Source organism: Drosophila obscura, unplaced genomic scaffold (genome assembly GCF_018151105.1).
Source record: "Drosophila obscura isolate BZ-5 IFL unplaced genomic scaffold, ASM1815110v1 contig_73, whole genome shotgun sequence".
NCBI classification, from domain to species: domain Eukaryota; kingdom Metazoa; phylum Arthropoda; class Insecta; order Diptera; family Drosophilidae; genus Drosophila; species Drosophila obscura.
Genome location: NW_024542865.1, coordinates 6,049,641 through 6,072,224, shown reverse-complemented (window position 1 = coordinate 6,072,224; position 22,584 = coordinate 6,049,641). Strand labels below are relative to the sequence as shown.

Here is a 22,584-nt window from a genome sequence, read left to right as displayed (position 1 = left end):
GCGAATGGGATTTGGCTGTACTGTTGGTTGGGACTGTTGGCTCACCTGTATGACGCGCATGGGCAGTCCCGTTTCCTTGGCCAGTTGCTCCCTAATGTGGCGTGTCGGTTTCGGTGTCTGATTGAATGCCGTTTTCAGTACCTCCAGCTGTTTGGCCTTGATGGTGGTGCGGGGACCGCGACGCTTCGAGCCATTGGCATCGTCGGGACTTTTGTTCTCCGCCTGTGAATCGCCGCGTCCATCCGGATCCCCATCCAAGGAGCCCTACACACAAAAAGAGAGAGAGAGAGAGAGAGAAGAGAGAGAGAGAGAGAGAGAGAGTGATTGAAGCTCATAATCATTTGCCAATCATTAATCAAGAGAGTCGAGAACTTTTACGGATACTCCTCGCCCCTCGTGCGCCCAGCAACAAGTTAATGATCGACTGAACTGAACTGAACTGAACTAAACAGAACAGATCTCTTACCTGATCGGAATCGTCATGGGTATTTTTGCTATCGGTGCTCATGCTTTGTACTGATATATCCGATGTGCCCAGCGGTCCACCCGCTGAGTCTGGGCCATTCGGTCCGAGTACGCCCAAACCCAGTGCCGTGGCCCGCAAATGCGGCGGATCATCATCGTCATCGTCTTCGCTCGCCGAGCCCATTAATGAATCTGTAAGAGGGCAGAGAGGATGAGAGATGAGTACAAATTGCCTTAACAAATGGCTGAAGGAGGAGACTAAGACTTAGACTAGGTCGTCCTTGGTAGTTGTTGGCTTGTGCCATGTTCCACCCACCCACTGAGAGGCACTTAAAATACAATTGCAATAAATAATATTTGTGCGGGCATAAGCCGTAAACGACGCTCTGATTCTCCGCTCTCCGCTCTCCGCTCTTTTTGGTCACGTGTCGCCATTTCATGGTCTAAGTAGCTGCCTGCCACACAGCCACTGCTGACACTGCTGTAACTGCTGTAACTGCTGTAACTGCTGCCACTACTGCCACTGGGGGCACGTGTCAACTGCTGATGCCTATATAAGTTGATTAGGGACTCGGAAGACCTGGTCTGGTGTGGGTCTGGGTCTGGGTCTTGGTCTTGGTCTGTTCTGATCTGTGGGCCATGCAAAATGCTGACACGCGTCTCAGTCCATCCTGCTGCATTCTCTGCACCAGATAAGCGCCACGAGACCTGCCACTAGCCGGTAGACACGCATTGGGTTGTGTGTGTTGAAACGTGTCACTCATAGAAATCGCTCGATTCGATTGTCTTTATCTTGCGTCACAGACAGCAGCACACACAACCCTCCTCGAATGAGAGATGGAAGAATGAATCTCTGCCAGTGCCAGTGCCACTGCCACACACACAACTGGTCCCCGGGGGGACACCTGACAGAGAACCCCAGAGACTTAAACTGGGAGACAGAGAGACAGAGAGAGACCCCTTGGGACAGTTCTATCTCGCAGGCACTTGCCAAAAATAAATTACACTTTATTATGCATAATCTAATCCGCACCAGATGCGACCAAGCGACAGACCGATGTGCATCCCATCCATCCCATTCCATCCCATACACCCATCCACCAGGGGGTTGGTTAGTTGGTTGGTTGGTTGGTTGTTTGTTCCTTCGTTCTGAAGGGGCATATGCCGCGAATTAGGTTGCAAGCAACAGCAACAACAACAACAACTACGACGAAAAAAAAAACCCATTAAACTGAGACCCAGGTGCCTCTCTCTCTATTCGTAGTCCGATTCCTATTCCTATTCCTGCCACCTGTCAAACTAGCGCCAGGAGATCCAAAGCTTAACGCATTCTGAGCTTCACAGATGAGAGCATGAGGTTGATGTGATGTGGAGTTGTGAGTCGAGTCGAAACGAAACGAAACGAAACGAAACGAGACGAGAGTTATGATGAGCATAATAATAATCATAGTCATGAAGATGATGATGATGATGAGGCACAGTCATCATCCCATCCCATCCCATCCTGCCCTGCCTGGCAGTCATCATCAGCATCTCATCTGTTGCAACCAAAGCCATTGGATGGCAGCTTAGAAATCGTCTCAAGAGTCTCCAGAAGAGGCTTTTGGTAACACTGACTGAGAACACTTAGGAGGAGGAGGCTTAGAGGTCTGTACAGATGTGCTTGGGATATGCAAATAAATACTCTCAAAAAAAAAAGTACATCAAAAATAAATAAATAAATAAATGTAATATACAAAACAGACAATACTATTTTAACAAATATTACAAACAAATAATTTAAACCAGCAATAAAAATGATAAACAAACATATTATTAAAAACAAATAAAATAAGAAAAAAATTATTTTAAGAAAAAGGAAAAGGGAAAATCGTAAGTTAAAATTGTAAGTGATACAAAATGATTGCTATTCTTTTAAGCTATAATTATTATTAATTTAATATGGTTTTAATAATTTGCTTGTAATTTTTGCTAAAATCTATTCCGCAAAAAAAAACAGTAGAGCTTCCACTTTCCAAGTCTTTTTTATAGAAATTCCTGAAGAAAACCTCAATTTTCCAGGCATATATTTGCCAAAAGATCAATTAAAACTTTGGCTAATTTTTTGTATGAATTTTAAAGCATTTTCGCAGCTCAAAAAACATTCAGGAAACTCCTCTTGGGTGGCATCAGTGTGCCCGCGCCTCCTGTGGCAATGCTGGCAAAAATCATTTGCATGAGTTGTGCATCAGATGGCGGCTCAGATGGGTTACCCTGTGCCACTTGCCGCAAGTCCTTTAGTCCTCTCTTTTTGTTTTGGGACAATTGACCCGCAGTGAGACCGACCGACCGAGAACCACCCATTGGAACAAACGAAACGGAAATTTCAAGTGTTTACCAGCATCGCTTTAGTCGCTTTACTCGCCGTGTGCCACATGCCACACAGAAACCACCCAACCCAGTATGGTGCGTCTGCCACTGCTGCTGCTATTCGATTCGATTCCATTCCGTATGGGTGGTGGGGGGAAGGCGCTTGAAGCGCTTCAAGTTTTGTTGTAAACACATGTTAATAAACACGCGGACCAGAGACCCAGAGACCAGAGTTGCCACACGGCTTGAGCAGTGGAGGGTGGGCAGCAGGCAGCCAGGCGGGGGGAGTAGAGGGTTGTCACTACCAGCAGCAGCAGCAGCAAGCAACAACAACAACAACAACAGCTTGCAACAAGCAACAACAAGCAACAACAAGCAACAACAACAGCTCGCTGCTCTCGAGAGCATCACTCAAATTAACTTTGAAAACCATTCAGGAACACTTCATTTGATTGCCACAAAAACCGTTCCTGCCACAGCCACAGCCACGACGCGACGCGGCAAGAGAGACCTTCCTTCCTTCCCTCCCTTCTACCCGCGTTGTCCTTCCTTGCTGGCCCCCTTGTGCCACAAGCAGTTTTGGTTGTTGTTTGTAATTGTTGTTGTAGCAATAGCAATTATGCCATTCGAAGCAGCAGCAGCAGCAGCAGCATCCCTCGCCCAAAAAGGGGGTGGCAGTGGCAGGCACACCCCCCCCCCCCCCTGCAGCCATAGAAAAGTTCAAACACTCATTTTTCGCCGCTTAGAAAAATATTTCAGTAACCTCTGCGGGGGCATACCCCCTGCCACAGCCACTGCCCCTGCCCCACCCCACTCCATCTGTACTGTTGTCCTGTGTCCTGTTTGTCCTAGACAAACATCCCAGTGCCAGTGGCAGGGAAGACGAACAAGTGCAGCATCAGCATCAGCATCAGCAGCAACAGCAGCATCCTCAGCCTCATTTCTGACTGACAGTTAGGCAAACAGACAGGCAGTTAAATAAACAAAGGCGCCTGCCTGGTGGCATGAATCCATCACTTTGACCCAAGAAATGCCCCCGCGGAAACCCTGGGAATCCTTTTGGCATCATCTGTTTGCATAGCCAAAAGTGCGACACAACAGTTTTCGGCGGCAAGTCCTGGCACTGAGGTTTAAGCAGGCCGATTGAAGAAGGGAGCCCTTATGCCTTATGCCTTTCGCCCCGTTGGGGTATTCCTCCTTGCCTCGTATCATTAAGTACTCGTTAAAGGGGACACTCGCAACCCTCCGATTGGCTTGCGTGGAGAATACCCGCGCGTCCACCCACGTGGAAATGGTTGTGTCACGTGAATCGAATCTACCTGTCATTGCGGCAGGAACAGCTTCCTTTCGCTTCCTCAAAGAGAGGGCAGGGCACCCTGCCACTGCCACCCTCTTTTGCAACCCCCCAATCGACATAGACAAAGCGCACACACATTAATTTCGAATTAGTTTTGCATCATGTGGTTCACGATGCAGAAAAATCGACTCCACTCTGAGGGTACGGGGTGCTTTGCTTTTCCCCCCCTTTAAACCAGAGAAAGAAAAACGAACGACTCCAGTGACTGCTCCACACAGAGAGGCGAGTGGCATGCCACAAGGAGGCAGTGTGGGTATGGCAATGGGATGGATTCCTTCGTGTTTATGGGCAACTATTAAGTGCACAACGTAGTGCGGCATGAAAAATGCGGCATGGGACGTGGAACAGATCGCTGGATTTTCTACATGAGCGCATTCTGAAAGTCGTTTGCCGTCGCATCGCTGCTGCCTCTTCATTTCCATTCATGCAACGCGAGACCGTGTTGGGGAGTGTGTGGTGTGGAGTGGAGTGGTGTGGTGTGGAGTGGAGTGGAGTGGAAGGCTGGAGAGGAGTTCTTCGAGTTTGTTGGCTGTAAAATTAGGTTAATTCCTGTCAGTGCGTTGCTGATTTGAATTGTCACACACACGGGACAGACAGACAGACAGAGAGACAGAGAGACAGAGCGACAGAGAGAGAGAGAGAAAGAGAGGCAGACGGGGGACACATGAGAGCCAAAGATACAGATTCAGATACTCTGGGTCTCCGTCTTGGCTGTGGGATTTACATTGAATGCCATCCGCATTGACGTTCGCTGACGTTTTTGCTGTCTCCTCTACCAACTCGCCAACTCCCCAGATGCAGGCCGCACCCCGATCTCGCGGCTTAGTGGACGACGACGACTCTAATCCCCTGACTGCCTGTCTCTCATCCTGCCTGCCTGCCTGCCTGCATTCTGTGTGAATAGCTATGTGAATATCTGTGTATGTGTGTGTTGTCTGCAGCTCTGCTTTCGTGCTGCCTTTTGCCACACATGACAGTTACGCAAGCAAAAAGTGTCATCGGCTGGAAAATGTTATGCAATTCCATAACCGATTGGCAAGTGTTTCAGCTGCTGCAGTGATAGTGGGGCGGGGTGTGGTGGTGCGGGGCGGGTAGTGTTTGAATTCTCAAGAAATTGTTTTTAACAATATTTAATTTCTATAGAAAGAAAATTGTGATATAAACAGATTTTAATCTCAATTACAAAAATTTCAATAAGCAAAAATAATAATATTTTAAGCCTTTTAAAAACGCATTTAAACTCAAGAAGTTACTTTAAAAAAAGATTGGAATTTTTAATTATTTATTTTAAGTTTTTTGCACTTAAAATTTATTTTATTCCTATTCCTTAAAAAATTCCTCATTCCACGCCTAAACACGTACAGATTTATATGAAAAATGCCAAGAATAAAACTTCATTTGCTAAAACTAATATCCAAAGAGAAACTCAACACTTTAATGATCTTTAGTGTTCGAGGATATTCAAAGTTTATCCCCTTTTTGCTTTGGCTCTGCTGCTGCCCAAGGACTCCCATTCCCACTGCCCTGCCGCCCTTTAAGCTGCACGAACCTCACGAAGTTTATTGTTTGCTTCTAAAGTGCCAAACAATACGAAGTTCCATCGTACTCTGCCTCCTGCCAGAGCTCTCGATAGGGAGAGAGAGAGAGAGCTCCACTGAAAACATCATCAAAAGTCAAAGTCACAAAAACTCAAAAACTGTTTCTGACACTTTGAGCGGCGGCGGCGACGACGGCGACGGCGACGGCGACGGCGGACGGCGACCCCCGACGGAATCCCCTGAGACAGATATCCCGTGTGGAGGTTCTGGAAACTTTTGGTAGCCCAAAGCCAAAGCCAAAGCCAAGGCAACGACAAATGAATTAAACAAATGTTTTGCCTGTGTGTGTGTGTGCAACTATTTGCGAGGGTGCAACAACAGCAAATGCCACAACAATTTGTAATGCCGCATCAAAGCATGAAGAGAGAATCGTCCTACCCTCCGTCTGCCGTCTGCAGTCCCGCCGTCCGCTCCTTCAGCTCCAGCTTGAGGCTGAGGCAGAGGCAGAAGGAGCCCCATTTTTGTGGGTGTGTGTGTGTGTGTGTGTGTGGGGGGTGGCATGGGGTTGTGTGTGTTTCCACTTGACTGAGCAGCATGCCAAGTGGCCAGAGAGAAAGAGAGAGGGGGCAAGAGTTCCAGTGAATGAAGCAGCACGAAAGCAGGGGGCAGGGGGCATGGGGCACCAGAAGCAGCATGAAGGAGTTGTGGCAAGCATGAATGGGGGTGGAGGGTGGAGAGTGGAGGGGGGGGCGTGGTTGGTGTTTGTCTATAAATTTTAAATGTCTGTGCACGCAACACACACAAATAGAAATTAAGTGCAAACTGCCACAAAAGACGACGACCGAACACCGAACACCGAACTGAACCGAACCGACGATGAGGCAGAAACTTGAACACAGCAACTTTTGGACAGCTTTCGGACACTCATTACCAATGACCCGAGGGGCGCAGAGAACCAGAAAGAGAGAGAGAGAGATGGAGAGTAGAGGTGCTCTTACTCTCCCACTCTGTGTGTGTGTGTGTGTGTGTGTGTGTGTGACCTTGACATGCGGTGCCACTAAATGCCACAGACATACGAAGCTCCCAAACAATTATGGGACTTGCAAAGCTAAAAATAAAAACAGCCAGTAGGGGGCGAACCACACCACACCACACGTCTGGTACTTAGCCACACTGGGAGAGAGACAAAGAGAGAGAGCAAGTTGCGGCACTGGCCATTAAATGTGGCCATCATTTTACTGCACAAGCGCATATTTAATTCCAACTTTAAGTTAATTTTTACCTACATTTTCGTACAGCGAAAAATACATAAATTTGCCATAACTTTACAGCAACTTTTTCAGATAATTTTCCATAACTTTTCGCCTTCATCTTTTATCGCATAATTTTCATTTATTCTCTCGAACTTATTTTGGCCATCTTTTCGATGTTGTCTCTCTCTCTCTCTCTCTCTGAGGGCATTCATTTAAATTCTGCATCTTTTTTTGGGCAAAATGAAACTTCCGCCGGCAAAAGTAACGAATGCAAGACATTGCCTCTGCCTCTCTGCCTCTCTGCCACATGCCCAGGCCACAAATAAAAAAAAACTCTTTGTTTTGATTGGCATTACGAAAGACAACGGCTATACAAACATTTCAACCATCGCAAAAATATATCAAAAAAACTGAATATCTTATGAATGGCTGTGGCTGTTGGCTCAGCCTCAAACGAGCGAATGGACTTCCAAGGGGTTGGTTGGTTGGTTTTCTTTACTTCTTGTTTTTTTTTTGTTTTTCCTGTTGTTTTTTCTGTTGTTGGATAAACGAACAGTACGCTCTGTTACCTCGCCGCTTGTATGGCAAGCGGGCAGCGGGCAGGGGGCAGGGGGGGGGCCATTGCCACAAGCGACAAGTAAAACCGGCCGCATTTTGTGGGCATTTGTAAAGTGATCCTTTTTTTTTTTTGGTTGTTGCTGTTGTTGTTGGTTTTACCGGAGGAACACACTGAGGAATCCAGAACCCACGGCAAGGACCATTTTCCATTGTACCTTGTTGCTTGGTCCTTTTGGTGTTGTTTTTGTTGTTGTTGTATCTGCTGCCTAAAGCAACAGGATTTCCAGCCAGGAGAGGCAGAGGCAGCGGCACACCACCGTCGAACGCGTTGAGCTGTGCCAAAAAGGATTTCGCCTCCTGGATCCAGGGATCACTGTTTTCCATTTCCATTGCCATTGCTCCTGCTCCTGTTTTTATATTTAAAATTTGTTGTTGTTGCTTCTTATATATAAATACACACACACACACACACACACATACACATGTACATCCTTTTTCCTTTTGCGCCTGAAATTGATACCAAAGTTGCGCCTTTTCCCCCCCTTCCCCACCGTGTCTCCTGCCCGCCTTTGCAGGGTCTCCTTTTCGAAAAGCGTTTTGTTATTTTTATTTTTATTGTGTTTGTATCTCTCTCTCTCTCTCTTACTTGCTCGCTCTGTGGCTCTCTCTGTGTTGTTGTGTTATTCTTTCATTTCAACGCGCCTGCCACACAAAAAGCAGCAACAACAGCCAAGACCAGGACCAGCAGCAGGACCCCGTGCAATACAGGAGCCAAAAGGTGGAACTCCTTTGCTGAGCGACGAACCAACTGACAGGAGGAACAACAACAACAACAGGAGGAACGGCCATAAGAGTACAGGAGAAGGAGAAGGAGATGAAGGAGGCAAGGCATCAACAAAATGGCGTCGTTAAAGAAGGAACGAAGAAATGAATAGAAAGAGGAGAAGTAGAAGTAGAAATGATAAGAAAGCGAATAAAAGGAAAGGCAACAAATGAATGCAAAGACTAGGAAAGGGAAGGGGCAACAAAGGAAACAAGAAGGCGGTTGCTTTTACCTCATTTTGGTTATTTACTCAATCTCAATATTTGCAGAAATTTGCAGGATGGAACAATCTAAGTTGAAAACTTTAACTAAAATAATACAAGGTCGATAATTTACATCAAAAATGTACATGAAACATCAACAGCTGTCTATATAACCATAGGAATCTAAGCCAAAAGAGGCATTTGCTTCATCTATCAGTTTCTTCAATGGTAAACTCTCACACAATTTTGCTGAATTTTATGCAAAAATTTTAAGTTTTTTTTTGCAAATTTATTTCAAAAAGAATGAAGAACTTTAAACGTTTCTTTCAGCTGATCCAAGTATTTGTATCTTTTGGGGGAAATCTGACTTCTGTGCAAAGTAAAAGAGTTCCAATTTGAATGAAGTTTCGATTGCCCAGGCTTAAGAATCAACTATAGAAGAGCCTTTGGTTTCAAAGGCTACGTTACTACGTTGAACTCTCGTAGAATTTTAATGCATTTTACACAGATAAAATTTGGAAGCCCTAAAAACACATTTTATCCAACGACTTCCATACAACGTTTAAGCAATAAAAATCAAAGCTAAAATAAATAATTGTTGGCTGAATATTCGAGCACAAAACCTGAACCAGAAGTCTCAGGCAATCGCAGGCGCACCAATCCCTACATATGTATGTACACACGAGTAATATGGGACATAATATCAAATCCCTGACGAATACGTTGACAACGCGAACACGACGACCGACCGAGCGACCACACACACAGACACACACCCAATGGGAATGGGAATGGGAAAGGGGCACGAACGATGAACGACGGTGTGGCAAGGCATCTGCATGAATTGCAAATGAATTGATGCGCTTTGTTGACTTTTGTCAATTGGGATTATAGCCCCTGCCGCTGCCCCTGCCACTGCCACTGCCCCTGGATCTGAATTGTGAATCTGAATCTGGGCTGCTCTGCCCTTTCCAGCCATTGGCAATGCCATTGCCATTCCGCGATTAACAATTGGCTTAAACCGTGCCAAACAAAGTGTCGAAAAGCGAGCCTAAGCCGAACATCGAACCCAAAAAAAAAAAGAAAACAAAAACCAGGAAACCCGCAAGACCCGCAAGACGAACGACACAATTTTTGTTGTCTACCTGCCCACGCGATCGGCAGGGAGATCAGAGATCAGCGCGCCTAGATTATGCATCCATCCATCCATCCAGCAAACCAAACAGCCAGTCAGCCAGCCAGCCATCGAGCCATCGAGCCATCGAGCCATCGAGCCAGCCATCCCGTCAGGGGATTTGTAAAACAGATCTTTTTACGGATTATAAACAGAAACTGAACCACACCGAACGGAGCAGCAAGCAGCAGCAGCAGCCACTCTTGAGGTTGAATTTTGTGGTCTCATGACAAAAGGCCCCTGATTATTGTGAGCCGAGCCAGAAAACCAAACCCAGTGACGGGATCGGAATCGGGATCGGTTTCGGGATCTGTCTGTCACTGATCTTCCGCAAAAGCGGGGCCTAGGGATTATCCAAATATGTTGTATGTAGTATCCGCCACGCGTTTGCCTTTGCAATGTGCGGTATGCGATCTGCGGTGCGGTCTGTGGTGCGGTCTGCGGTGTGTGTGTGTGGTGAAAAGTGAAAGTAAATTAGTTGTTTTTTCAGACAGGGGGCATAACCAAAGCGATACTCGAAGTATTTCCCGTAAATATTTGTTTTGGTATTTAATATCGAGAATTTATTGAGCTTCCAGGAAATAAATCTTGAGGGAATTTTTCGCTAATGGCAATTAAACTTTTGATTGAATTTCTATTTAAGAATCCCTGTAAATATAAGAGTAAATGGATTCACCCATGCACAGCCTATATACCTATTTATCCATCCTTTATTCATGTGACGCATCATGCAGCAGTGCTCCTCGGTTGGATTTGAATATTCGCTGCTTCCCATGTCCACTCCCACTCCCTTTCATTTTTCCATTGCTTTTCCTTTGCCTTTTTGGCTATGCTATTTGTTGTGTCTTTGTTTTTTTGTCAGTTGTGATATTTTCGGTTTGCTGTCAAAAAAATATCAATTTCAAAGCGAATTTTCCGACCTTTTCCTCTGTCTCTCTTCTGTGTCCCACTCCTTGTTTGCCCCATAAATTGTGTGTCTGTCAGTCTGTTTTGTGTGTTTCTTTTGCTAGATTTCGGACATATTTTTCTACCATTTTTTGTTTGTTTGATGGATTGCATGCAGAAAATTCCGAAAAAAAAAAATAACGAGAGGCAAAGTTCAAAATTATAAATCACAGTCCAAATTTGTTGGCGGAAGAAAACGCACCGCACCGCACCGCCACAAAGAGGCTACAAACAATTTATTGTTGGGGCCATAAACAACGGGGTAACAACAACTTGACCAGCAGCAACAAATAACAGCCACAATACCCGACAGACCAGCAACAACAGCAACAGCAACAGCGACAACAAAATCGATTAACACATAAGAAGACTCGTGCAAGCCGAAACACACAACGAGCAATAAAATAAAATAAAAATAACAATAAAAATAAAAAGGAGAGTGCATTTACCTTTAACGGAAAGAGAGGATACGGATAGGATGCTCTTTTCCACAAGGCATTAGGAAACGATTAAATTTAAATGATTTAAATTTCTGACTTAAAATTATCTTGAATAAATATCTTAATAAATTAACCACCGAAATTTAGTCTTTAGAATTGGAAAGTTATCTTTTTAGATGAAACCTCTGGGATATAGTCATTCGATTCTAGTTAAACTGCACAGTGGAGTCTATTAGCCATATAATAATACAGTTTGCACGTGCCACAAGCAGCAGCTACACATTCAGAGGCATTGTTTTCCCATGATAATCATATCCGATCTATATACAAATTTTCCAAGTGATGTACCAAAACCCAAGACCAGAATTTATTGCAAAGCTAAGGCAAGGCCCTTTTTATGGGGTATATCCCCTACAAAAAGGGTACAATCGGTAGAGACTCCGCCAGAGATGAAAGGGCAGGGGAAAGGGAAGAGGGAAGAGGGAGAGGGGCATTAACTCCAACGATTTGTGACACTAATAAATAAGGCAGCAACAAAAGGCAGTACCTCCTCATAATTCCCCGACTTCAACTTCATCTTCCTCTGAACACTTTATGGCCGGTGCGGCTCCCTCTTTTCGTTTTTCTTCCCCTGAAACGTTTTATTTATTTATGTTTATTGCGTTTATCATTTGTGACATTTGCATAGCGCCGGCCCGTGGGGCCAGACCAGGCCAGGCCGGGCCAGGCCACCAAAAAGGCAGCGAAACGATTTGGCAATGGCACGGGGAACGCTTGGACTGGGTACACTGGCTGGACTGAGGCACTGAAACTGAAACGCCCGTGAAATTGTCACAGCTTCGTGATTTTTACGACTGCAGCTGTAAAAATCTCTGCGCAAATTTATGCGCGAATGAATTGTGCATTTGATGGCAGTTGGCTGTGGCTGTGCTCCCCAAACGGTAGAGAGGGGCATGGATGCCCACTCGGATGCAGCAGCAGCAGCAAGTGGCTGCCACTTGCCAAAGGAGTGGGCAATGGAGTGGAGTGGCGGAGCCAGAGATGTGGAGACTTGAAAATTTCGGGGCATTGATTGGAAATAGGAAAGCCTTTGAAGGGAATAACTTTTTTCCTTTCCAAGTAAATTCATTCTCCAAATCTGAAATTATCATGCGATTATGATTCATGCAGTTCGTTCCCATTGCAACCAACTGCCGCCGCAGTAATCATCATTCGATCTCCACTCAGAAACTCAGAAACAGAACTCTGTCACAGTTTTGTTTTTCGTTGTGGCATGAAAATTCATTTGAGGCCTGACCCAGTTTTTATTTTCGCCATTTGGCCCACTGCCCTGCCCTCGCTCTGCCACGCCCCGCACCGCCCCACCCTGCCCTGATCGTTTGAGAGCTTTCCAGAGAGACGAGACGAGACGAGCCGAGACCTTATCGGTGGTGTCCCATGGAGTCTGAGTCAGCGATGCATTGGATCATTGAGTCACATTTCAGCTACGGCTTCGGTTTCCAATGTGATTCATGCGTGGAAAAGTTCTCTCTCTCTCGCGATTCTCGTTGCTCGTTGCTCTGCTGCTCGGGTCCTGAAGGTGTTTTGTGTTGCTTGCGTTGTTATGTCATTTATAGCCGCCTGTTTAACGTATTTTTCAAGCGAAAAAAAAAAAACAAAAACTTTATTTTCACGCGCATTACGCAAACCGTTTGAGAGAGGTGCCACGGACGTCCAAAGTCAAGCCTGAACAAAAAACAAAACAAAACAAAACAAATGTGTTTCGTCTTGGCCTCGTCCCCACATCGCCCATTGCCCATCCCCCCCATTCCGTTCCAAAAACAAAACTGCAGTCGCCGTTGCCGTCGCTGGTCGCTGGGCTGTTGGGTAAAAGCCCATTAAAAATAGCTTTGAAGTGGCTGTAAAAAAATAAAGCCAAACTAAAAATAAAATAAACATTAAATGCTCGACCAAGTGCGGGCTTTCAAGACAACAGCAGACGACAGACACAGCAAAGCCCCTCGAATTTGGAGTACTACGAGTACGAGTACGAGTATACGCCGCGATAGTCGTAAACTTTGCGAGTGGAACAGGTTAAGAGACACGCGGTGGTGCTGGTGCTGGTGGTGGTGCTGGTGGTGTTGCTTGGGGTTGGGGGTGCCACATATTTGCTGCACCATTTGGTGACCCCTCCCCCAAGCCAACAAGTGGGTTTCGGTTGACTGCTGGCTGGCAGGTGACTGCTGATACCGCGACTAAACATTCAGATATTCTATGGGTTCAATTCAAGTCTCTTTGGCAGGAGAAAGTTTCTATCGTTTGGCGCGTTGGATCGTTCTGTAATGACTATGCGGTGGTGACCCCGGCACTCCCGAATATTCAGTGCCAGAATGCTGGAAGATCTCAGAATACCAAGAAATATAGGAGACGGCTATCATCTGCAGTTCAAGCAGAGCAAAAAGCAGTAGGAATTCACGTGCCTCAACATCCGAGATACCTTTACTGGGAGTGACTCCAATAGCAATACAAATAGCAAACCAAAAGCCACTACAATCCCCAGCGAAATCGTCAACAAATCCCAAGTATTCCAAGGGATTGCTGGGCCAACCTTCCATCCATTCTGCCATCTCGCATCTCCCATCTAACTCCTGTTGTTGTTTCCCTCAGTCATCTTCGTGTAGCCCAAACCCAATATACATCGTATTTATATATGAATTATGTGTCTGTGAACCAATGGCAAAGATCTCAACGCAGGCGATAAGCAAAAACCAGCAAAGGGCATGAGCAGCAGCAGGAGCAGGAGGAGGCAGAATCCACCCCGAAAGCGAAACTTAAAGCTGCCACACAGCCAGCAGAATCAAAAAACTTTAAGAGCGAGCGGGAGAGAGATTCCATTTTTCGCCATTTTCCCCATTGTTTGTTGTGTTATTTATGGCAAAGAGAGATGGCAGGGATAGGGGGGGAAAACCAAAAGGAAAAGCAGAAGAAAAGCCAAAGGGTCGGAGGGGGGTAGTGGGAAGTGGGGAAACAATAAGAGAATCGAAATCGATTTCAGTATTTCTAAGCTTTTTGAGGCCGAGAGTGAGTGAGAGAGAGAGAGAGAGATAGAGAGCCTTAAGCCAGTCCCTCGACAGTCAGGAAAAGCCTGCTCCCACTTCTTATGTTCATGCAACCTCTCACCATACCCCACCCCACCCACACTCACGCTGCTTCACACCCCCTGCCCAACCATCCATACTTCTGCCTTCTGGCATTTTCGCAGACATCATTTTGCACACACAGACACACACACACACACACACGGACACAAAGCCCTTCTCGCTCTCTGCCACATTTCCGTTTCCGTTTTGTATACATAACCTCAATTCACAGTCGACGTCGCACCCTTAAGAGTCACAGCCAGAGCCAACCCCCGAAAAATGTGGCAAGCCACCCCACCCCTTGGGGCAAATGCCACCTGCAGCAGCAGCAGCAGAAGCAGTTTTTGCGTGCTTTTGGTTTCGACAGTTGGATTTGTGCCTTTACCTCCCCCCCACCCCACACGCCCCATCCCTTCCCAACTCAACCACAACCCTCTGCCTCCCCCTCTTTCCTGCAGCATCCATTTCTTTTGTTTCGTTTTTCGCTTCTTCTGCTTTTCTGCTTTTTCTTCTGTTTGCTTTTCTTTCTTTTTCTTTTTTTTTTTTGGTGGGGCTTTTGTTTTCTCAGTGAGCCGCCAACGCCGCCAAATCCTTCGCCAAAAAAGGAAGCCATCCCCCAGCATGATGGTTCCCCCCTCTCTCGCTGCTGCTCTCTCTTTCACACTCACTCCCTCTCTCCCTCTCCCACTCTCCTTCTCGCTCTGTTTGTCTCTCTTTTGGCTTCGATTGTTGCCATCTCGCTTGCTTTTTTGCCTCTGGCCCGCCTTTTTTTTCGAGTGCCTGCTGCTGGTGCTGCTGCTGTCGCTGGCTCTCTGCTTATCTCTCGATGGAGCCCTCGAGGGCGGGGGGGGTTGTTCTGCCGCCCTCTGGCACCCGCATGCCCTCACTGCTGTTTGCGGGCGCCATGTTTGTCAGCGACATCTCTGAAGGTGGCATCCACGCCTTGCGGTGTGGCTTTTCTTTGCTTATTTTTCTTTCTGTCTGTTGGATACTCTTTTTGTGTACCATTTACGTGGGGGAATATTATCTGTTTGCTATCATATAGCCCCTTGCAAGGGGGCATTCGCATCTCATATTTCTTTCGACCGAGAGGCACTGCTGCATGACGGCGTCTGCAAATGCCCTACATCGTACCTTAAAGGGTATCCAGAGGCTACTACCTTCGGTCTACTCCTCTTTTCTGCTGACATCGCTGTTTTTGCTGCTTTTCTTCTTTAGTTTTTCTTTCGCTTTCTTTGAGGTTTTCCCTCCCTCTTGTTTTATTGGTGAAAAATGTTTGACCAAGCTTGAAATATGACACGATTTCCATGTTGATGTTGGGGGGGAGAGAAGTACCCATAAATCTCTCCCTCTCTCTCTCTGTACCGAAAACTCCTTAAAGTGGCGGCACTTAAAGGCACTTTTTATGGGGATACACCCGAAACTGTCTCTCTCACTCTTCTTCTTTTTTCGTCGCATTCTTCTCTCATTATCGGAGACTTCTTCTGCGTGTTTTGTTTGCTCATCAAAAAGTTCTCTGTAGCCCCCTGCACGCCGTTTGCCATTGTTACAGTTTACGGGGCACTCAATTTTTGATTGGAGATTTATGGCGAGAGTTACGAGAGTTCATTCCGAGAGTCAAGAGTCACTCAAGAGTCGTCACCCCATGGCGGTGGAGGAGAGTGTAACTTTTGCTCTAGTTTTAACGCCTCTCGTCGCTCGTCGTAATTTGTGCCCCAACACATCATCAAAACACGTTGCCCCAACACCAGTCCCCATACTCCTCCTCCTCCTGCTCCCGCTGCGGCTGCTGCTGTCCCTCGTTTTAGTTAGACATTAAAATGTTTTTGGGGAGAGACAGAGAGAGAGACCCTTTATTTATTTTTTTGTTGTTGTTGTTTGTTTTGTGTTTTGGTTACGAGTTTTGTCATTAAGGCGCGCAAGTCGTTCGCTTCGTCAAATGCCCCATAAACCATATCCCAGCGACAAGTGTGGCAGTGGCAGGGGACAGGGGCAGGAGGCAGGGCACGAGACAGGTTGTTGTCGGCTGTCGATGATGATTGGAATTCTGTTTTTTGGGTTACCGAATGAAAGGAAAGGAGGCAAGGCAGTTCTTCGAATGCGAAAAAATTAATGTAGAATAATAAAAAATAATAAAAAATAAAAAAAAAATTTAAAAGAATAGAAACCAAAAGCAGAAGCCGAAGCCGAAGCCCAAAAAAGTTGCTGAAATAAGTATTTAAAGCAATCGATCTTTGAGGCAAACAAATCTTTCTTTCGTTTAAAATATATTTTAGCTTCCTCTTTTTTCTCTCTCTCTCTCTCTTGGCATTCATTCATCGGTGAATGTTTGTTATTTGATATTCAACACACACACTCACTTGTACGCATCGATTATTCACTTGATTTATGGACATCCTTCCTCCCTTCCTGCTACTCTTTGACTCTTTTACTTCCTGTACACAAAAATGGCGACACTTTCGCAGCCTCTGCCACACTCTCAGTCCCAGCCAAAAGCCTCTGCCGCCGTCACACTCCCAGCCAAAAGTCTTTGCGCCCTGTCCACCGCTACAAATCATGGAAAATAGTTGACCAAATGATTTACGAATGCGTTGAAAAGGCGTTAGAAGCCGAAAACTCTCTGTGAGGCATGCAGGGGGTGCCCCCCCTACCCCATTAACCCCCTTGGGTTTATCGTACCGCACCACCAACTCATCCATCGTTGGTAGAGTATTAAATTCGTGGCCCCAAAATAGCCGCAAATTTATGATCCAAAGAGAGAGAAAATCATAAAAAAAAGAACAGAAAAAAGAGTCTGTAGAGATGGCGGAGGGGCGGTACATGTTGCAGAGGGGCGGTTGGGGGCATGTGTGGCATTGTGGTCAGTCAATGTGCGTCTCGGGAAAAAAAAGCGAGACCCAAAGAGTCATAAAAATAAAAAATAGCCCAAGTAAATGTCAAATAAACTTTAACGGTTTTCGCTTTTTTTTTCTTTTACTTTTTTTCTGGTTTTGTTTTGGCCTGGTCAACACACACAGGGGCATAGAGAGAGGGAGAGTGAGAGGGCAAGAGGAGAGACAGATTGGACCACAGCCGCAGGCCCCCACAGCAACCCGCCGGAGGCCCAAACAGGCCAGCAGCCAGTTGCCATAAACTTTTTAAGCAAAAAGCAAAAGAAAAAAAAAAAAAAAAAAATAGATATACATATATACGGATCTGGTATATATGTATATGTACCTATATATAATCGTACATACAAGGAAAAACTCGACCAGAAAACAGAGGAAAACAGAAGGGAAAAACTGCCATCGTTGCAGAAACTGCAAACAAAAATAAAAATAATAAAAACTCCTAGAAGAGAAGAAGAAATGGGCAACAGCAGCAGCCGCAATAGCAGTAGCAGCAGCAGTAGGAGGTGGAGGAGGTTTCATGTGGCATGTGGCATGAGGCATGACCGTGTGGCCAAGGGCGTAGCAGCAAAACCACACCGATTTACGGTGTAGGGCATTGAAGAGGAGAGTACTATATTACGTGACCAGCCGACAAAATGACAACCGTAAATCTGTGGTATATTTCATGTGGCAGCCACAAACAGAGAGGCAGTGCTACAGACAGGGGGAAGGCAACGTAAAGAGAGGAAGCAAAGGGAAGAAGAGCGTAGGGAGAGACATATAGAGAGGATACTCCCCATCGGAAAGTGCACTTAACATCGATTAAAAATCGATTAATACAGGTGTTTCCGACCAAAAAATCAAAAGCAAACCAAAATGCCTTACTCTGAAAACTGTCTCAAATGTGAGAATGAAACATCTGGTTTATCTTTTAGCCACTTACAAAGAAAATAAGGAAAGTTTCTCGATACTTTTGGCCATATGCGTTGGGACCCTTTATTGTTGTGGATGCCTACAAAAATGTAGGCGTACGGAAACACAGGACTACGCACGATAAAAGAGCAATAAAGACCAACGGCAAGAAGCGGATAGAGAAGGGGAATGTGTAGAGGAGAGAGAGAGGATATATGGAGCAGGATAAGGAGCAGCCTTTGTGGTTCATAAAAATGTTGGGCATCATAAAAATAACAACAGAAAATGAGTATCCCGTCAGAAACAACCGAAAATATAAACAAAAGTAAAGGAAACTCGAAGAGTTAAGGTCGTTTAAGGGTCATTATGGGGCCCCCCAATTGCATGGCAGGAACACAGAACACTCGTAGGAGCATAATAAGTGTTTATGCTGCAAACGGACAAGGCGGAGGGAGGAGGAGTGGCTGTAAGTCATTTCAAGTGTTGATGATAACTCACGAAAGTTTAGGACCCTAAGCTGTAGTAGTTAAAGCAGAAGGAGGAGGCATAAAGCCATGGATATGTGAGTATCTGTTGTGTGAAGTGTGGTACTTCTAATCATTATTGAATGATGGAACATTCAATCAGATCATAGGCCTCTTGCTGCCTGCAATCAACCTTCCAACCATCCATGCTGCTGCTGCAGGAATGTTATTTACTTGTATTTTATTGATCAATTTGCTTGGCTCTCCCACTGCAACTTAGCAAAGGAAAAAAGGTAAACCAAATGCAAAGCGTTGTGGGGTTTCATGTTTCTTTGTTATGGCGAAAGTAAATTCCATATAGTTCCAATAATAATAATGGATTTGGGAAGTGATTTTCACACTCTCTATCCACTCTACTTTTCTCCCTCTCTATGTTCTTTCTCACATTCTCTCTGTCTGGCATTTTCCTCTATTTGCTGGCTTCCTTCATTTATCTCAAACGTTGTACTTGAGTGCACTTTTTGCTATGGCCTCCAGTACTATGATTTATGTGGCATTTGGTAAGCTCCATTTGTGCCCGGAATCCCCGTCGCTCCGCCACTTCATTGTTGCGTCTTTTTATCGCACGGCAAACAATTTAATTTATTTGACAAGTCATAAATTGAAGCCTTGACACACAACAGCAACAAAATAGCAACAAAATGGCAAAAGAAAATGTTATTTTTCTTGTGGAAAATGCTCCTTGCGTTGAGTTATTTTCCATCATAATTTGTAGGGTTTCTGTTTGTCGCCGATACCGAAGGGGCCCCACTAACACTTATGCCGACGCGTTTTTTCCGTGGGGGATTTTCACTTTTCTTTCGAGCGCTGTCTTTTTGGGGCACGAGTGAAAAATCCGTTGCACGTAATTAACGCAATTAAAATCAAAACATTAATGACCTGCGCTGCTCGGCTGCGTCGCCAGGCGTCGCCGTCGACGGCAACAGCGCTGCTGGTGGCGAGACGCTGTTGGTAGCGCTGCAGCAGCCACAGCAGCAGCAGCGGAGGAGCAGCAGCAGCCGCCTCAGCCGCCTCAGCCGCCTCAGCCGCCTCAGCCGCCTCAGCCGCCGCCGCAGCCGATGGACGAGCCATAGATTTTTCTTTTGGTTTTTCTTGTGCTTTTTGCTGGTGAATATGTGTGAAAAATGAGGTTCAATAAATGATTATTATTATTGGAATTATTGGTGGAAAAGCCGGAAAAGCTGGCAAGAAAAATTATTGCCTACTTTCCTGGGCAGGGGAAGGGGTGGTGCTGGCTGGCTGGCTGCTCTCTTCGGCTGCCATTTTGTTCTGCCGCTGTCGCTGTCTCTGTCGCTGCCGCTGTCTCTGCCGCCGTCTCTGCCTCAGTCGGCAGTCTGCGCAGCTGCAGAGAGTCTTTCTCTCTCTCATTCGCTTGCTCGCTCGCTCTCTTTCTCTCATTCTCTCTCTATCTCTCTCTCAGGCTTCGTGTGGGCGGAAGGAGTAGAAAAAAATGGCAGCGTTGAAATATTTAACGCCGCTAAGTATGCTACGAAAATATTTTGCCGCATTTCGGTGTCTTTTGGTCACAAAAAAAAAAAAGTAAGAGGAGAAAAAAGAGTGGAAACAAGAGTGGGAGAGAACAAAATCTGAAAACAGAAGGGAGACACAGAAATGGCATACCAAAAAATGGGAATACTTGTAGCAGCCATACAACAAGAGCAGAGGAGAGGAGAGGCGTTGCTGCGTGTGACAGTCACCATGCGACGACAGGAATGTCATGCACATACGAGTAGTAGCAACCCCCCCCACCTCCATCATGCACAAACACACACACACACACTCATAGACAAGCATCATACATGCCGCCATTTAAAGCACTTTAATTGCTGGAAAACTTGAAATAATTATGCCCCACACGAGCGACTGGGCCTGGGCGCCAACTTTAAAGCTTAATCCACATCCACATCCCACACACACACGCAGACGCAGACGCAGTCACACAGATATGTATATCCACTGGGCACATCCTTTGGCCTCTGGTACGTACGCGCGTACGTGGTATATCCTTTAAAACTTTTTGCCCGTCGAGTGCAACAAAAAAAAAAAAAAAAGAAATACAACAAAGATAAAAAAGGGTAAACAAAAGCCGTCAAGCGGTGGCTGGATGGAGGGAATGTGCTTTGGGGTTTTTGCATTTTGCAGCTGCTTTTGGCTTTAATGCGTTTTTCCATCACTCGGTCGCCGCCGACTCCTCCTGCTCCTCCTACTCCTCTTTCTCCTTGTCCTTTCCATTCCCATTCCTTCATTTCATTTGTGTGTTGAATTTTTCGGGGAATGTGTGTGGAAATTATGTGAAAAACCCAAAGGGAAATGAACGCCATTAAAGCTTTAATTGTGGAGCAAAAATGGGATTTCTTACGGAAGGATATGTTTTATGTTTATGGGAAAGCACTTTTCAATGTTCTAAAATTATTTTCCAACTTTCTAGCAGTCTTGGTTAATCAGTTAATAACAACCAACCAGTGTTGGTTAACGCAAAATTCTTTTGCTGGATGGAATAGTTTTTTTTTTTTGAAACAATTTAAACAGAATTTTCTCACTTATTTATTTAACGTATGGAACATGGTTTTAAATCAATGCTTCAACTGCTTTACGATGCTACAACTTGAGCTCAAGATTTCCCACTCTCTGCCCGCCCCCTTTCTCTCTGTGTGTGTGTGTCCTATTTTCTTATGCATGAGACTCGTGTTTTATTTATGCGTTTTGTGTAAATATTTGGCAAGCATTTAGCCTGTGACTTTTGTCTTTAAATTGTGTGTGTGTAAATGCGACTCCTGCCTCTACCTCTACCCAGCCAGCTCTAGCGTTGGCCAGGCGTTTACCAAAAATCCAAAAATGTAGCAAATATTTTTTAGGATTACAAAGGAAAACAGCGAAAGAGTGGAGGGCGGCTCCAGCCAGAGAGACACAGAATGATAGGAAAAACTGTGCCAAAAATCAACAATGGGCATATTATCAGCAACAACAAATACACAGAGAGAAATGCACACAGTAAAAGACGGACGAGAGCTGCTGGCAACAATGGCCGGTCCGTTGCTTCTTTTATTCCCACGGTAATTTGAATGGCAAATATTTCTATCGCAAACGATAAACAATTAGTGCAAACAACTGCGTTAGAAATTAAAATATTTGTACAAAAAATGCCATGTTATTGTTATTTTTTGGATGCGGTGCGTGCCGTGCCGTGCCGTGCTGTGCCGTGCCTGATGTGTCGCTAATTCTGGTGCTGGGCAGGGCAGGGCAACCGGGCACAAATTTGTGCGTAAATATACCCAAAAGCATGTGTGTAATTTTGTATTTATTGCTGATGGAAATTGCAGATAGTACCACAGCCAGCAGCAGCAGCAGCACTCCTCTGCCGAGTGTTCTCCTCTAATGAGCAAAGATGAGCCCCAAAGCTATGCCCCACAGAATTTATTATCCCCCTCTCCGCACACCGATTAGTGTCGTGTGAATGGATAGGATGGAATGGTATGGTATGGGATGGTACTTACCGCTCAGTGAATTGTGGCCGCAGGATGGCGCCTTGCCCAGCAGATAATCGTCCTTGCAGATAAACTTATTGTCATCCAAAACGTACAGCTGCTCCCCGGTGCTCAACTGCTTGCGGCATATGCAACATGTAAAGCAATTTAGGTGGAAAACCTTGTCCCGTGGCTTACGCACCAGATCCGATGGCGCAATACCCTGGCCACAGCCACTGCACTTGGTGCCATAGCGTCTGCAAAACAAAAGGAAAAGGAAAATAGCATCAGAGTGTTAGGAAAGGCAAGTCATCAAAAGCAGTGCCATAGAAATGAAATGCCGCTCAGAGGAAGCCTCGAAATTCTATTCCTGGAACGTTTTTTTTTTTTATTGGGAAATTCCAAACAAAAGATCCATCTATGGTAGCCCAGCCCCAGTCCCCCCATTTGAAACCCTTTACTATTCTAAGTAGTTCCGTTTATTGATTGCCACCTGGCAGTGGCACTAGCACTGGCACTGGCACTGACTCCCACAAATGACACGAACTGCTTCCGTTTTCCGTTTATGGAATGCTTTTGTTGGCCCCCAC

The 22,584-nt window shown here is 45.6% G+C and overlaps 1 protein-coding gene across 1 annotated transcript in view; it reads right to left on the bottom strand.

The window, feature by feature from the left end:
* LOC111067064 (LIM/homeobox protein Lhx1) overlaps positions 1–22,584 on the bottom strand; it is a 53,460-nt gene that overhangs the window by 12,656 nt on the left and 18,220 nt on the right. The window contains exons 3-5 of the mRNA XM_022356091.2: positions 22,025–22,251; positions 467–657; positions 46–264 (exon numbers count right to left, since the gene is read on the bottom strand). Of these exons, the coding sequence (XP_022211783.1) occupies positions 46–264; positions 467–657; positions 22,025–22,251 (637 nt within the window). The remainder of the gene's footprint in view (positions 1–45; positions 265–466; positions 658–22,024; positions 22,252–22,584) is intronic.